Consider the following 17,943-nt stretch of genomic DNA (forward strand, 5'->3'; position numbering starts at 1 on the left):
TAAAAGGCTTTGGAGTTTCCAGATGTGTTAAGGAAAAACAGTTTGGTGCTTCAGTCTTTGCACAGCTACATCACTTTGCTGATGCTAGTGAGGATGTTTACGGAACAGCAAGTTATCTGCTCATGCGCAATGATAAAGGAGATGCTCAATGCACTCTTATGATGGCAAAGGCAAGGATTGCACCAGTTAAGGCTCCAACTATTCCAAGGATGGAACTGACTGCAGCCACAGTAGCAGTTAAAGTGGACCAGATTCTCAGGAAAGAAATGGAGTTAGAGCTTAGTGACTCCGTGTTTTGGACTGATAGCACTGCAGTGCTAAAATACTTAAATAGTGAAAATACAAGGTTCAAGACGTTCGTCGCTAACAGAATTTAAAAAATTTTAGAAAGCACTAAAACATCACAATGGAGGTATGTCAATACCGCTCTTAATCCAGCCAATCGCGTCTCTAGAGGACAGAGTGTTGAAGTGTTTTTGGATTGTAAAAACTGGCTAACAGGACCAGTATTCTTACTCAGTCCTCAAGATCAGTGGCCCAGAAACCCAGATCCTAAGATGGTTGACTTTGATAACCCAGAGGTTAAAAGAATCACTTTCGGACAAGTGACTGTTGTTCAAGTACAACAGGATGTAACAGATCAGCTGATGAAACACTTTTCTTCTTGGATAAAGTTACAGCGTGCTGTAGCATGGTTTCTGAAATTGAAAGACCTTCTGAGAGAGCTGACAGCTAGCCATAAACAGCTAAACAGCTCTAATAAGAAAGAGAGGAAAGTTCAAACTCTCAACAGAACTGGCAAAGAAAGGCAGCTAACCTGTGAAGATTTAAAGAAAGCAGAAGCAGAAATTGTGAAACACTGTCAAAGAAAGGAATTTAATGAAGACTTAGCAATGCTGAAGGAACATCATAAGGTAAAAAAGTGCAGCTCACTATACAAGCTTAATCCAGTTTTGCAGGATGGGGTCATTCGTGTAGGAGGAAGGCTGAGTCAGGCAGCTTTGCCACATGATTGTAAGCAGCAAGCCATTCTGCCAAAGGATTCCCACATTACCAGGCTTGTCCTAGGACACATTCATAACATGACAGGTCACGCAGGAAGGAATCATATGTTGGCTGAATTACGTCAGAGATACTGGATACCTGGAGCAAACGGAACCATTAGAAAGTTTTTGTCCAAGTGCATCACATGCAGAAGATTGCATAGCAAACCTGGCAACCAACTTATGGCTGACTTGCCAAAATGTTGGGTCCAACCCAATGATCCACCATTCACAAGAGTTGGAGTTGATTATTTTGGGCCGTTCATGGTGAAAAGGGGAAGAGGACAGGTAAAAAGATATGGTGTTATTTGTACATGTCTCACCATACGTACATTTAGAAGTTGCATCATCACTCGACACAGATACATGCCTCAATGCTATAAGAAGATTTATAGCCAGAAGAGGACAGGTTAAAGAGATGTATTCCGACAATGGAACAAACTTTGAGCCGCTGATTTGGAATTGAAGAGATCTATTAGTGAATGGAACGAAACAAGATTTCGAAGACGCTGCAGCAAAAAGGTGTTCAGTGGTACTTTAATCCTCCAGCCGGTTCCCACTTTGGAGGAAGCTGGGAGCATTTGATTTTCTCTCGGTGAGAAAGATTCTGAACACCACTGTTAAGGAGCAGATGTTGGATGAAGATGGGATCCATACCTTGCTGTGTGAGGCTGAAAGCAATCTTGAACAGCAGGCCCATAACAACAGCATCTTCAGATCTGAATGATTTAGAAGCGTTAACACCTAATCATCTGCTTTTACTCAAAGTCAAACCTGATTTACCACCTGGTGTTCAACAAAGATGATCAGTACGTTAGATGCAGATGGAGACAGGTCCAGTATCTTTCGGATGTCTTCTGGAAACGATGGTGTAAGGAATATCTTACCCAACTTCAAGAACGACAGCGATGGTCCACATCAGGAAGAAACTTGTGTGTTGGTGATGTGGTGCTTATTGTTGATGACAGCAAACACACTAAATGGATTTTGCCTGCTATTCTGCTTATTTGACAGATGCAATCCTCGATGCACCTGGTTAGTAGATAAGCTTTGCACCCACACTATCAAGTTTTCACGTTTTTATACACACAAACCTTTTGTCATGTCCTTTATGTGATTCAGCTTTAGTGACTCAACCTTTCAGCAAACAAAGGGCTCTACATAATATGAATGGCAGCTTCAAAACTGATCAGGGAAAACACAAAAACATTTTTACAGTTCAGAATAAGTTGACAGCACTTCGGGTGATCTTTCGATGTAAGTTTGAAATTATAAACTTAAGTTAAACTCACTGTTAGGTGGTAAAAATTCATAGCTTCTGCTTCGTTTCAATGGCTGCCCATCTGTCAAGACAAAAAGAGACAAACTCATTAATGAGATCAATATGTTGTTTCTGCAAAGCATTTCCAGTTTGAAACTAACCAAAAATATGTCTTTATTAGGAACTTATTTTTGAAAGTACAAATTCTTGTTTGAGAGAATCCTTTTAGGGTTCGACACAGATGATCATCTCCCTCCATCTCTGACATCCTCTTTTGTCATACAAACCTTCTGCATATTGTTAGGATTATGATTATTGATTAATTAATATATATCAAAAATTAGAATTAAAAATCATAATTCAGAAAAAACTTACTTGCTTACGAATAGAAATCAGAGATGTACTCTGCTGTTGTGATTATGGGCTCAAAGCACTTAATAATTACAATTAGTAAATTATCATTAATAATTGAAAATCATTGACCAAAACCGCGCTAATGTCACTGTTTAATCAGCTGCTCCACCGAATGGTGGAGGATCTTCGACTTTATTTTGACAAATGAATCACTCTAGCCAAGGACCGCGGAACCGGTAGGGCCGGTAGGGCCAGGGCCCTACCTACTTTTGGTCATCAAAGATGTAAAATAATTAGAAAAAGTTACACAAATAAAATGGAACTCTTTAATAGATAGGCTTTTTAAAATACAGATCAGACAGCAGCATCATTCTCCAATGAGAGCGATAAATGATTCTATCTAAACATTTATTGGCTCTTTGTGTCATGTGATGTGAACAAAACTTTTCCCACACAAACGTTAGCCACCTAGCATTGCTTCTGATCGGTATCAGTTTGATATCCTCGTTAGGGTCCATTTTTATTGTTTACGATGAAACGTAAAATAACAGATGTTTTTGGCACAATGCCACCAAAAGTGAAGGGAATTTCGGCTGCAGATATTCCACCTGTGGTTTAATGTTATTTAACCCATGGGGATGCTTCAGCAGATGGGTCTGCTGCTTCCCCTGGCTTGTTTGTCGCTACAGCAGACATGGAGGATAACCCTGGGTGTGCCGCTGCTGCCTCGGCTGTCCATACTATATCTGGTGGTTGTCATCCAGTGAGCAATTTAATCTACAGCACATGTTCATCTGTCTGCCTTTGTTAATTTGGTCACTCTGTTCTTTCACCGTGATAGCCGCTCCTCCAGAAAAATGTTTACCGCCTTCTGGCCCGACTGTATAATCCTCCATTGCTCCAGAGCTCCCAGCTTCCACATCTTCTTCTTCTACAAGCCAGGCAGAGGTTCACTGCTCCAGCGACTGTTGCAGGGATCTGACAAAGTCTCACCAACCAGACGACCCAGCAATTCTCTCTGGGACAAGACGGGTACAAGGTGTAACACAGAACAGCCGGTTTGTTCAACCACAGTGGTTTAAAGATTTCAAGTGGCTAACGCTGGTCCAACGCGGGCAAAAATATTCTGCACTCAGTGTCGCCTTTAGTCCATTAAAGGACTGGGTTTGGGATGAAGCAAAACTAATGAAAACGCTTTCTCTGTGCTTGGATTCCAAAACTGGAAAAATGCTGTGTGCTCTTTTCGAAAACATGAAAGCAGCAAATATCATAGAGAGGTTGTAGTTTATTACAACATGTATTCATCCCAAGAGCAGACTATTTGGTCCCAGCTTGACGCCCAGCTCAAAGTTAAACAACAGCACAGACGCAACATGCTGGTTAAGGAGATAACTTCCATCATGTATCTCATGGGTCAGGACATGGTACTAGATAGTAATAATCCAACAAACAGCAACCTTTACAAGCTGTTGGAATTACGCACACAGGGTTGTCCTGAAATGTACCAGTGGTTGGCAGACAGAAACTATATGAGCCATGACATAATAAATGAACTGATTAATTCAGTTTCTCATTCAGTATTGTCACAGATTATTTCACCTATTCGTGGGGAGTTTTATGCAATATTAGCAGATGAAACGAGAGACATTTCAAACAAAGAGCAGTTAGTGGTTCTTTTCCTCTGGGTTGACGACAGTTTTGTCCCTCACCAGGACTTTGTTGGCCTATTCGACTTGCCGCAGGCTGACGCCTCCACCATCCTCACTGCACTAAACGATGTTCTTGTCCGCTGCAACATTTTGCCCAGTATGTGCCGTGGACCGGCATATGATGGGGCAGCAAGTATATCTGGACATTTGAATGGAGTTGCAGCAAGCTTCAAACGGGACAATCCGGCAGCTGTTTATGTGCATTGTCTTAATTTATGTTTGCAAGAAACAGGAAAAAAATTTAAAGTCATGAGAGATGCGCTGGATTTTGTGCTAGAAGTTGCACATATTGTGAAACAATCTCCCAAACAGAGCCACAAGTTTCAAGTCTTAAAACATGAAATGGCCCCCGGTAATAGTAACCTGCGCACTCTTTGCCCAACGAGATGGACAGTGCGCACAGGTGCAGTGAAATCTGGCCTTGATAACTACGCTTTACTTTCCACATTGATGACTGAAATAAATGAAGAATCATACAGCGATGAAGCTGGGGGAATTTTGGCTGCGCTGGACAAATTTAGCACATTTTATGGTTTGCATCTGGTGCTCATGTGTTTTTCTCCAACTGAGCAGCTGTCTAGAACCTTACAGACTGTAAACATATCATTACAGGATGCACAAAAGGCTGTAGCTTTGACGAGGAACTTAATTCAGGGAAAGAGGTCAGATCACGTTTTTGAGGAGTTTTACCAAAACGTTTTGAAACACTCGCAAGGTCTCACAGACGCCCCAGTGTTGCCCCGGTAACAGAAACGCCATACTAGACTAGATTCAGGAAGAGAGTCTGCACACACATTCCAGAACCCAGTGGATTATTATAGAAAAATATACTTTGAGCTCCTGGATCTACTTGATGGTGAATTGGAGCGGCGTTTTGAACAGAGAGACTTGCATGTCCCAGCTGCTCTGGAGCACATGATTATTTCTGCCACTAAAAAAGAGACTCCATCTTTCCCTTCTCTAATAATGGATCTCTACAACAGTGATTTTGACAGTGACACTCTCCGTGCGCAGCTGGGAATGTTGCCGGGCGTGATTCAGACTTCTGGGATTGAGCGAGGCCCAACAATAGCCTCAGTAGCGTCGGCAATGAATGCCACTCCTGTGGCAAAAAATCTACTCCCAGAGGTGCACAAACTGTTGAAATTATTCTACACCATCCCTGTGTCCGCTGCCAGAGCTGAGAGGTGTTTCTAATCCCTTCATCGTATCAAGACGTATTTAAGATCAACAATGACCCAGAGAAGACTGAATAGCTTGATGCGCGCCCACACACACAGGGAGGTTTTGACCACAGTGGATGCTTTGAGGATAGCCAGAGACTTTATCCAGCATAATGACAGACGGAGACACTTCTTCGGAAATATTTAGAACTGGGGTGAGTTTGACTTTTTATTTTTATTCTGAGTGTTAATACACTTTTTGTTAGATGTAGCCTAATATTACGATCACTGGTGAGAAAAAAACGTCGTGTTTGAACGTAAATATTCAGTGTCCGACTTTTTATTAATCAGTTGTATGATCGGGGGCAGTACAGCTGTAAGGCTGTGCGGACTGCATACCTTACTTTGATTTTAAAAAATCAATTATTTTAATTATTTGACTTAATTTTCTTCTTAAATTTGATCTAAATTATTAACGAAAGACCATAACAAACAGTCTTTTGTGTCAACATCGGCAGTAGACACACAGTCCTGAACAGTAATTTACTTTTGTCTTCTGCCTACACTCTGATAAAATCCTGCAGGCGCCCCTAATCAGGGGAATGGTGGTGTTTTATATGTCAGCGTGTGTGTTGGGTGGTGAGGTATATGATGGGCCCGACCAATTTCAAGTGCGTTCCGCGGTCTATGACTTTAGCACAAAATAAACACAAACGCTTCTAGTTATAAATGTGAACATTTATTGAAACCATCAAGGTTTAATAACTTCACCTAACTAAACATGCATTATTCTACAAAAGGAGCAAAATGACTATCTAAAAATAATAATAAAAAGAAAATATGTGCGCATTGCAATTTGGGTTAACTTGGAAAGTGAAGCCCTCCTGGTGAGCTGATGTCTTGATAGCAGCGATCAGCTAGTAGAAAAGTGGAGGCGCACCCCTTAGCCACTAACAGCTAGAAAACCCCAAATCTCAAACAAAGGGTCATAAGACTCTGAGGCAGGAACTCAGTGGAAAAACTCCAGTAATAAAACTTGGACAAAGGAGTAGTCAGGACATGAGGTCCAGACTAGCTACTTTGAATGAAAAACTTCTAAAACTCCAACTTTAACACCTGGCTGATTTGGGATCAGCCAGACAAAACATGAATATGCACCTTGTTGACCGCATCCGCTCTGCGATTCAACGCTACTTGCACAGCAAATCAAAACAGCTCAGCAAAAAATACTTCAATCAGTATTGCCTGCAACAAGTTGATACCTTGGATTAACTACTGGTGATTCTAAATCACCTTAAACTATTCCTCCTCTTCTCCGTCCAAAACGGGGAAAATATGAGGAATTTTGTAGTCGACTGAACAACAAGGAGAAAAGCTTAACTCCTTGGAACAAACCTTTGTGGGTTTTCCCCTGCGCTTCAGTGTCAGGGGAAAACCCTTCTGACCTTCTTGTATCAGACTTTCAAGCTCTTCCGGGATTGGCCATGTGGAGGAAAGTAATCTCGCCTGCGAGCTTCGATCGCTCCAAAGATGCCTCCAATGAGTTGTCCCGTGAGATACGCTGGAAATGGCAGCGAAAGTTTGTCTTTCCGCGGTTTTTATTACTCTGGTGACATCAGCACCCCGATGCGGTCTGAGCTGCGCTGTTGTTGAGCTGCAATGCATGCTCAACAACAGCATGCAGCAGTGAAAATTTGACATTTTTAAATACATACAACTAATTTTGTCCCTCGTCCAAATGAATATTTATATTGGGAAAGTGATGGTTAGGATTATTGTTGGGCAGATGATGGCCCAATAATATCCTGCTTCACTCCATCCAAGGACTTTCCCTGTGATTGGTCTCTTCTCCTTTTCCCTGCATTAATCAATACAGGTCCTTCTCAAAATATTAGCATATTGTGATAAAGTTCATTATTTTCCATAATGTCATGATGAAAATTTAACATTCATATATTTTAGATTCATTGCACACTAACTGAAATATTTCAGGTCTTTTATTGTCTTAATAAGGATGATTTTGGCATACAGCTCATGAAAACCCAAAATTCCTATCTCACAAAATTAGCATATTTCATCCGACCAATAAAAGAAAAGTGTTTTTAATACAAAAAACGTCAACCTTCAAATAATCATGTACAGTTATGCACTCAATACTTGGTCAGGAATCCTTTTGCAGAAATGACTGCTTCAATGCGGCGTGGCATGGAGGCAATCAGCCTGTGGCACTGCTGAGGTCTTATGGAGGCCCAGGATGCTTCGATAGCGGCCTTTAGCTCATCCAGAGTGTTGGGTCTTGAGTCTCTCAACGTTCTCTTCACAATATCCCACAGATTCTCTATGGGGTTCAGGTCAGGAGAGTTGGCAGGCCAATTGAGCACAGTGGTACCATGGTCAGTAAACCATTTACCAGTGGTTTTGGCACTGTGAGCAGGTGCCAGGTCGTGCTGAAAAATGAAATCTTCATCTCCATAAAGCTTTTCAGCAGATGGAAGCATGAAGTGCTCCAAAATCTCCTGATAGCTAGCTGTATTGACCCTGCCCTTGATAAAACACAGTGGACCAACACCAGCAGCTGACACGGCACCCCAGACCATCACTGACTGTGGGTACTTGACACTGGACTTCTGGCATTTTGGCATTTCCTTCTCCCCAGTCTTCCTCCAGACTCTGGCACCTTGATTTCCGAATGACATGCAGAATTTGCTTTCATCCGAAAAAAGTACTTTGGACCACTGAGCAACAGTCCAGTGCTGCTTCTCTGTAGCCCAGGTCAGGCGCGTCTGCCGCTGTTTCTGGTTCAAAAGTGGCTTGACCTGGGGAATGCGGCACCTGTAGCCCATTTCCTGCACACGCCTGTGCACGGTGGCTCTGGATGTTTCTACTCCAGACTCAGTCCACTGCTTCCGCAGGTCCCCCAAGGTCTGGAATCGGCCCTTCTCCACAATCTTCCTCAGGGTCCGGTCACCTCTTCTCGTTGTGCAGCGTTTTCTGCCACACTTTTTCCTTCCCACAGACTTCCCACTGAGGTGCCTTGATACAGCGCTCTGGGAACAGCCTATTCGTTCAGAAATTTCTTTCTGTGTCTTACCCTCTTGCTTGAGGGTGTCAATAGTGGCCTTCTGGACAGCAGTCAGGTCGGCAGTCTTACCCATGATTGGGGTTTTGAGTGATGAACCAGGCTGGGAGTTTTAAAGGCCTCAGGAATCTTTTGCAGGTGTTTAGAGTTAACTCGTTGATTCAGATGATTAGGTTCATAGCTCGTTTAGAGACCCTTTTAATGATATGCTAATTTTGTGAGATAGGAATTTTGGGTTTTCATGAGCTGTATGCCAAAATCATCCGTATTAAGACAATAAAAGACCTGAAATATTTCAGTTAGTGTGCAATTAATCTAAAATATATGAATGTTAAATTTTCATCATGACATTATGGAAAATAATGAACTTTATCACAATATGCTAATATTTTGAGAAAGACCTGTATATCTCCTATCTCCTTATAATTCCTAACCTCCCCCCTCCAACTTAATCTCCATATGACAGAACTAGGGCCTGTATTCACAAAGAATCCTGAGACCAAAAGTAGCTCTTAGTGACGTCATTCTAAGAAAAAGTTTAGAATTTCTCGAGTTCTAAGATTTTTTTCAGAGTTTTACCTCAGTAAAATAAATGTTATTCACGAAGCATCTTAGGCCTTAAGAGAGATCCTAAAGTGAACAAGTGTTAAGAGTGAGGAGGTTCTTAGGCTCACCCTTAGTGAACCTAAGAGTGTCTGAAGCAGAGAAGATGGAGGAGGAAAGACAGAGAGAAAGGAGGCGTATTCTCCTATAATGAACAACAGTGAATTAATAAAACGCTACCGACGTACCACCATATTGGGCTGGTATTCACTAGACAATACTTGACAAACCGAATGATTGTTTAATATTAAATAATATAAGCATCCTAATTGCACAACAGTCAGTAGCCATCAGAATCAGAATCAGAATTAGAAAAGCTTAATTGCCAAGTACGTTTTTGGACATACAAGGAATTTGTTTTGGCATAGTCGGTGCAATACAGTACAAATTAAACAATATAAACATATCTACAATATAATATAAATATATGTGCACAGTTTTAAGTGAGTGAGAGTAAATATAGAGCAGTATAAGATGCAAGAGCAATACAACAGTACAGGTGATCATTGTGCAAGTAAAGCAGGAGTCCAACCTGAGCGTTAATGTCACGCATAGAGTTACAGGTTACAGGTGTCCTGTCAGCAAAAAAAGGGGGGGTGTGGGGAAGGGGGAGTGTCAGGGTGGTTTCGGGGCTTTGTTAACCAGGCTGGTGGCAGATGGGAAAAAACTGTTCTTGTGGCGTGAGGTTTTGGTCCGGATGGACCGCAGCCTCCTGCCAGAGGGGAGAGTCTCAAAGAGTCTGTGACCGGGGTGGGATGGATCAGCCAGAATCTTCCCGGCCCGCTTCAGGGTCCTGGAGGTGTACAGTTCCTGGAGCGACAGTAGACTGCAGCCAATCACCTTCTCAGCAGACCGAATGACACGCTGCAGCCTGCCCTTATCCTTGGCTGTAGCAGCGGCGTACCAGATGGTGATGGAGGAGGTGAGGATGGACTCAATGATGGCTGTGTAGAAGTGCACCATCATAGTCTTTGGCAGGTTGAATTTCTTCAGCTGCCGCAGGAAGAACATCCTCTGCTGGGCTTTCTTGATGAGGGAGCTGATGTTTGGCTCCCACTTGAGATCCTGGGAGATGATGGTTCCCAGGAAGCGGAAAGATTCCACAGTGTCAATTGTGGAGTCACAGAGGGTGATGGGGGCAGGTGGGGCTGGGTTCTGCCTGAAGTCCACAACCATCTCCACTGTCTTTAGAGCGTTGAGCTCAAGGTTGTTCTGGCTGCACCAGTCCAACAGATGGTCCACCTCCCATCTGTACACGGACTTGTCACCATCAGAGATGAGTCCGATCAGGGTGGTGTCGTCCGCAAACTTCAGAAGCTTGACAGACTGGTGACTGGAGGTGCAGCTGTTGGTGTACAGGGAGAAGAGCAGAGGAGAGACAACACAGCCTTGGGGGGAACCGGTGCTGATGGTCAGGGAGTCAGAGACGTGGTTCCCCAGCCTCACGCGCTGCTTCCTGTCAGACAGGAAGTCAGTGATCCACCTGCAGGTGGAGTCGGGCACACTCAGCTGGGAGAGCTTCTCCTGTAGCAGAACTGGGACGATGGTGTTGAAGGCAGAGCTGAAATCCACAAACAGGATCCTGGCGTAGGTTCCTGTGGAGTCCAGGTGCCGGAGGATGAAGTGAAGGGCTAAGTTGACTGCATCATCTACAGACCTGTTGGCTCTGTAGGCAAACTGCAGGGGGTCCAGGAGGGGGTCGGTGATGTATTTTAGGTGTGAGAGCACAAGGCGCTCAAAGGACTTCATCACCACAGAGGTCAGGGCGACGGGTCTGAAGTCATTAAGCCCTGTGGTCCTTGGCTTCTTGGGAACAGGGACGATGGTGGAGGACTTGAAGCGGGCTGGCACATGACATGTCTCCAGTGAGGTGTTAAAAATGTCTGTGAAGACTGGAGACAGCTGATCAGCGCAGTGCTTCAGGCTGGCTGGTGAGACCAGCAGCTTTCCGGGGGTTCTGTCTCCTGAAGAGTTTGTTTACGTCCCTCTCCTGGATGGAAAGAGCCGTCCTCGGCGTGGGTAGGGGGCTGGTGGGGGGGAACTTCAGGGTGGGGGTTGGAGGTGCCAAGGCCCCTCTTGAGGTTGGAGAGATGGGGGTGGTGGATTGTGGCTGCAGCTGTTGGGGGGCGTCGTGGGGGATGGTTGCAGGACTGTCCCTTTGTCTTTCAAAGCGGCAGTAGAACTCGTTCAGGTCGTTGGCGAGGCGTCGGTCGTTGATGGAGTGGGGGGCTTTCGGCTTGTAGTTGTTGATTTGCTTGAGCCCTTTCCAGACAGATGCAGAGTCGTTGGCTGAGAACTGGTTTTGGAGCTTCTCAGAGTACAGTTGTTTGGCCTCTTTCACTGCCTTGCCAAACTTGTACTTTGCCTCTCTGTATATGTCTTTGTCCCCACTCCTGAAGGCCTCTTCCTTATCCAGTCTTAACCTTCTGAGTTTAGCTGTGAACCAGGGTTTGTCGTTGTAACTCACCCTGGTGCATGATGGTACACAGCTGTCCTCACAGAAGCTGATGTAGGAAGTCACAGCCTCTGTGTACTCGTCCAGACTGTTGGTAGTAGTCCTGAACACATCCCAGTCTGTACAGCCTAAACACGCCTGGAGATTCTCCACAGCCTCACTGCTCCACTTCCTTCTTGTCCTCACAACAGGTTTGCAGAGCTTTAGTTTCTGCCTGTATGCAGGAATCAGGTGGACCATAATGTGGTCGGATTGGCCCAGTGCAGCACGTGGGACGGCGTGATAAGCGTCTCTGATGGTGGTGTAACAGTGATCCAGAATGTTGTCCTCTCTGGTTGGACATTTTATAAACTGTCTATATTTGGGGAGTTCATGGGTGAGATTACCTTTGTTAAAGTCACCAACGACGATTACTAAGGAGTCCGGGTTGGTCCGCTCCACACTCAGTATCTGGTCGGCGAGCTTGCGCTGTGCGACCTGTACGTTAGCTTGCGGCAGGATGTAAACACCGACCAGGATGAACGAAGCGAACTCACGGGGGGAATAGAAAGGCTTACAGTTTATGATGAAGGCTTCCAGGTCTGGAGAACAGTGCTGCTGAATCACTGTCACGTCGTTGCACCAACCACTGTTGAGGTAGAAACAGATTCCTCCACCTTTCGCTTTGCCGGAGAGTTCCGTGTCTCTGTCCGCTCTGTAGAGCTGGAATCCTGCCAGCTGCAGCGCAGAGTCCGGTATTAATCCATACAGCCACGTCTCCGTGAAGCACAAAACTGCCGATGAATAAAAGTCCCTGTTTTTCCCCAACAGCAGTTGTAGTTCCTCAATTTTGTTGGGAAGTGAGCGCACGTTAGAGAGAAATATTCCAGGTAACGGTGTTCGTAGTCCACGCTGGCGAAGACGTACCAGCACCCCAGCCCGTTTCCCTCTCTTCCGGCGTTTCACCGCGTGAACAAAGGTGAGCGCACCTTTGACCAGAATGTCCAAAAATTCCAGAGCAGTAGGCAGAAAAGTTGGAAATAACTCCTCTGGTGTAGTAGCCCTGATGTTCATGAGTTCTTCTCTGGTGAGAGAGCTCCGGGTACCATCACAGAAGACTGTTTTAAAGCAAAAAACAAAACAAAACAATGCGCACCAACACGCCGAGGCGACCATCTGCGGCGCCATCTTGGAGAGATAGCCTAAAGTCTGCCTCTTTGTTCCCTCTTTTTGATCCCAGGACCAAATCTTCATTTCAACACTCCTCTCTTCTCCTTTACCAGCTGTGCCAACAGCAGGCTCTGCTCCTCTGTCTAACAATTTTTTCTCGGTTTTGTTTGGGTCATTTTGTCAAATCAAACCTCTTTATACGAGAAGGTAATTACAGTAAAATGCTGACAGGTGCGTGTCAATAAGCAAATCAGAATAATGATAAGCATGTAAATAAGCTACATTCCAAATTTTGTTTTACTGTGTTATCTTGAAATTCCCTTGAGATGGGATTGACTGTATCCAGCATCAAAGTAGGCAGGCCACATTCCTATAATAATAACCTGTGCTTGGTTGACCCATTGCCATTTGGATTATCTGTGTGTGGGTGGGTAAGCATGTGAGTGGTATGGTAAGAATGGTGAGAACAGTACAAAGGCTGAAACTCTTAGCACTGAACAGCAGCAAAGGGAAGGTGGACTTGTACAGAAGGCCACAGCAGCCCAAGGCAGAGAGACACATGGCTTCACCCCAGAGCAGCCATGGAACTGATACAGGTTGTTAATGAAGCACAGGAGCAGCAGCCCCAGGCTAAAGAGGCACAAGGAGAGATGTAGGGCACCGAACCCCCTGACCCAGCACAGCCGCCACCTCCCACCCCCCTCTGGGCAGCCAGGGACCCCAAAGCCTTCCCCACACCTCCAGGCCCCTCTTAATTTGCATGGGTGCAAAGGAATAAGTGTGCCATACCCCGCTCCCTGTGCCTAGCCAACTCCCAATGGTGTGGTAATGTCAAATGTTGCTATGATATACAGTAGATGTGTATGTCCAAAGTGCATTACAATTGAGGTGCAGAGTTGGGCCAAAAACAGTGGAGGGAGAGAGCACAGCATGGTCCCCAACCCCCCCACACACACACCCCCACACCCTTGCTCATGCCTGCAAGGTCCATCATCCCAAACCTAAAAACCTGCTGATGTGTGCTTTTGTATTGTCAAAATAAGGTGAGATCTTTCCATGTAATCCATGCAACATTTAGTAACTGTTCTCAGTTAAATCCATAAAAGTTACAATAAATATCCTTATATCCTCATGTGTAATCCATGCAATAATTATTAAAACACACAGTTGAAGCAGTGGAGAGTGAAACAAGCTTGTTTTCATATTCTGGAGCTGAGAGGCTGGAGAGGCCTGTGTGGAGCCACATATTATCTGTCTTATCTTTTGCAAAAATATAAACAAGTATATCCAAAGAAATGATGTATGATGATTTTATATTCTTTCACAAGTATTGAATAAAATTAGTAGTCTTTGATTAACAAGTTAAAAGATGTATGATTGAAATGTGGTTAAGAACTGAGAATTAGAGGAAAAAAATAAAAAACATTAAGGTTTAGAAATTCTCAATCAGCTGTATATGAAAGAGATAATGTTGTGGTGTATGAATAAAAAGGATAAAGTTTAAGTAATGTTTTAAACTGTAAATGAAGTAAATGCTGTAACTAAAGGTTGAGCAGCACCAATGTAAGAATTAAAGCCTCTGTTTAAGAGGAAGTGTAATGTTGAGTGAGACTGGAATAGAGCAGATGTTCAGGAATTGGGGAAGTGAGAGCTGCAGCTTACAGCACAAGACTGATGACTGAGGCGAGGTCGCAGGTCAAATAAGAGGCCAGCAGACAGCTCAGGACTGAGGTGATGATGGCATGTCTGATATGGACACGACTCTGGAAATTCCAGAAAATCACCTTATGTCATGGGTGACCAATGGGACAGCCATGGCAACAACCACTGGCCAATGAGCACAAAGGGTTTGGTGGAAATGCTCTATAAAATGGGCAAGAATAGAGGAACTAGTTTGTTGTTTCCTCGCAGAAGACCAGCGAACAAGATCAGAGAGACGCTACAGATGAATCAGAGGACCAGAGACACAGCATAAGAGGATCAACCTGTTTGCCTTAGAAGGACTGTGCCTCAAGATTAAGAATCTGATTTAATCTAAAGCCTTTTTATCCAGACAACAGAAGTGAACTTGATCGGTGAACAGCTGATTGCTCTACGTTTCAGGCTTCTGGAAGTCCTGAATCAACCTCATTTTATGTCTCTGGGTTTCCTTCAACTCTTCAGCCTCTGTAAACTACTGTATTCTGAGACATATAACAACAAAGATCCTGTTTAACCATTGAAGCCAGAAGAAGTAAGACATCGGTCGATGGTTAGGCTGGTGGATAGGGTTCCTTGAACAGTGGGGACCGGGGAAGCTGATCTCACTGTACAGTCCATCCGAAAAATATGACCCGATTGTAAAGATGGTTGCCAATGACACTGGATTGAATGGGTACCTCACAAACCCCACTGCCAGAGCCACTGCAAGACTGAGAGATTATGAACAAGAGATCAGAAAAATGACCCAGTTCAAAGAAAAGATGCAAGCCATCCAAGATGACGACAAAGATAGTTTGCTTGAAGAATGTAGTGAGTATAGCAGACCGGAGCAAAGGAAAAACCACAGAGCTGACTCAGAGGTACCAACTTATGACTTAACAGCAGGAACAAAGAGTGAAGAAGAGGGCAATGAGTAAGAACAAGAGCAAGACCAAAGAGAAGCTGCCCAGCCAAGGACCAATTATTACCCCTACATCGTAAGGCCGAAGGGCGACATCATTCAACGGATTGCTCAGACCAGACAAGAATTGCTAGAGACTGCCAGGCACGGAGCCCTCTTATCAGCAGCCCTCGAGCGCCATAGGGAAACCCTCCAACGTATGGCCAACACCCCAAGCCACAGGGAGCATGACCCCACACAAAGTAAAGTGAGAGACCTTACCTTCCAATGTGAGCAAGAAGCCAAAGAAAACAGTGCCAGTAACCAACTCAGAATGACAAGAAAGACAGATGTCGAAGAAAAAGAGCCAAGAAAGGTTAGTCAGAAGTCAGACAGAGTCATGATGAGGAAAGTTCTAGACCCGATGCCACTAGATGCAAGACGAATTTCCCTGCAAAATGGGACCCGACTCTACCAAGTTATCGGAGACCCCTGGGGCATAGATGTAGGCGGACTGTTAGTTTTCACAAATGACAACTTTAAGATCCATAATACCAAATTCAGAAAGAGGTTAAGAGCCCAGGCAGGGGAAGATTACAAACAAGAGGTTCGAGAGCTGAGGAAAAAAGTGAGCCAGAACAAAGAAACCAAAGTGCATCTGACTAGTGGGGCCGACCTCGCTTATTATGCTGTAATCCACTCTCCCATTGCCGCTTACAAAAAGGGTAAAGACTTGAAAGAGTACAGAGAGAAAATGTGGGTGGCCCTGGAAGAAGGACTGAATGCTGCCATCAATCACTGCCTCAGAAGGGTGACAATATGCCTAGACGGACTGAGATTTCATAACCTGCCATGGGAGTCGGCAGAAAAAGTAGCCGTTGCAACAGCACATCTTGTAGTCAAGAATCTGCTGACAGATGCCTCACTGACCGAAATAGTCATCGTCACTTCCCTTAGCCAGCATGAGTCGGAGGAAGAGAGAGCTAGCGTTAGTAGAAAGGATGGATGAGAAGAAGCCGAAACATTCTCCTCAATTAGAGATACCAAGAATCCAACAAGGGAACGAAATCAAACCACACCCTGATGAAAAGCGCTACCTGCATAAGAGTGAGACCAACCAAGTGTCCCGCCTGGAGAAAAGACCAAAATCAGCAAAGAGGGACGCAGCTGCCCCTTCAACCTCCGTGCAGGCTGTGGAACGTAGCCTAGCTAATTGCAGCCTGGAAGATCTAGATAAAACAGAGCTGGTTCCAACAAAAGATTTAAAAGCAAAGAAGAAGATAAAACAAAGTCCGGCCAAAGATGAGCTCCTGAGTCAATTCAAAATGGAGCCCCTGAACCTAGAAAGAGAAGATAGTGAAGTCAGTGGCTCGTAAGAAGAAGAAACATCAGAACATGAGACCTCTGGGGCAGAGAGTGCTGACAGTGAAAGCCTGTTTTCAATCCCAGTGCAGCCGGCAACCCCTCACAAGCCACTCAAAGTAGGACAGAGAAAAGGAGAAAAGAAAGCAGCGGAAGTGTTTGACATCTACCGGGTCTCAGAAAGAATGGCGAGAGACCTGACATGGGGGCCGGTTCAAGCGAATGATGGCCGTCGAGCGTACATACCAGAAGCTGGACAGAGAGACTATCACATCCCGGCTGTATGTGCTGACCGCCTGGAAGACAAAGTCGAACTCAGGGTAAAAGCAACAGTTGGAGAATGGGCCAACATCCTAATGATGCCATCCTACCACACCCTAGCAACTTATCAGCTCCTGACCAGCAAGTTCAGAACCGCTTATGTAGGAGTTGTGCATGATGTGATGTTAGGAAGACTAAAGAAAGCCGCATACCAGTATGCACAAGAGATCGAGCGACAGATTGATGAGCTGTCAGCCGAGGAAGAACCTCCACTGCCGTCAGCACTACGCCCCACAAGCAAGCCCTTAGGGAAAATGTCTGAGCAACCCACGGCATACAGCCCTGAAGCTGATGCTTTTCGTGAGTACAAAAAGATCAAGACCTTAGTTAGAGAGAAAAGATCAGAAGAAAGTAGTGAAGATTACATCAAAGATGTGTGGCCGATGATTACCAATGCTACTGAGATTGACGAAGCTAAAAAATTGTGGCTGAGCCATGTAACAGCACATCCCTTAGACAACCAAGGAAGAGCTCAAAGTCATTATGAGAGGTTGGTGTTGGAAGACATGGATGATGAAGACTCCCAGATCAGAAGAGCTAGACTGCGCATGGATGGAGGTCAGCGCCTTGCACCGGTGTGGCATGTTCTTAAGCAAACAATCTCACCAGCTAGATATGTGAAGGCCTTCCGAGAAGTAACCAAAGGGAGGAGAGGAGAGATTGCTTTTGCCAAAATGCCGATGCAGGGTACAACAGTTCCACAGATGGATCAAGCAGTAATCTCTTATGATCTGGAGCGGCAGTTTAATGAAGAAAGAAGAAAGAAAGAGACAGGACAAGGGGCCAAACCACCAACTGAGGCCAGTGTGAAAGCTCCAGCCAACCCCCCTAACAGACCGCTGCTTCAGAGAAGAAGCCATTCC

General features: G+C 44.7%; 2 protein-coding genes across 2 annotated transcripts in view; one reads left to right on the forward strand and one right to left on the reverse strand.

Moving 5' to 3' along the window:
• The window catches only part of LOC124877810 (GTPase IMAP family member 8-like), a 48,759-nt gene that overhangs the window by 15,212 nt on the left and 15,604 nt on the right, over nt 1-17,943 (reverse strand). Inside the window, exon 2 of the mRNA XM_047381356.1 lies at nt 2,336-2,386. Within this exon, the coding sequence (XP_047237312.1) occupies nt 2,336-2,386 (51 nt within the window). The remainder of the gene's footprint in view (nt 1-2,335; nt 2,387-17,943) is intronic.
• Nucleotides 3,001-5,728, forward strand: LOC124877813 (zinc finger MYM-type protein 1-like). Its single transcript, XM_047381361.1, has 2 exons — nt 3,001-3,407; nt 3,500-5,728. Exon 2 carries the CDS (start codon nt 3,954-3,956, stop codon nt 5,112-5,114), a length of 1,161 nt encoding a protein of 386 aa, XP_047237317.1. The 5' UTR covers nt 3,001-3,407; nt 3,500-3,953; the 3' UTR covers nt 5,115-5,728.

Source organism: Girardinichthys multiradiatus, chromosome 12, assembly GCF_021462225.1.
Source record: "Girardinichthys multiradiatus isolate DD_20200921_A chromosome 12, DD_fGirMul_XY1, whole genome shotgun sequence".
In the NCBI taxonomy this organism is placed as follows: domain Eukaryota; kingdom Metazoa; phylum Chordata; class Actinopteri; order Cyprinodontiformes; family Goodeidae; genus Girardinichthys; species Girardinichthys multiradiatus.

Excerpts from the sequence above, each read along its gene's own strand:
- LOC124877813 (XM_047381361.1), top strand. The coding sequence starts at position 3,954 with ATGTATTCATCCCAAGAGCAGACTATTTGGTCCCAGCTTGACGCCCAG.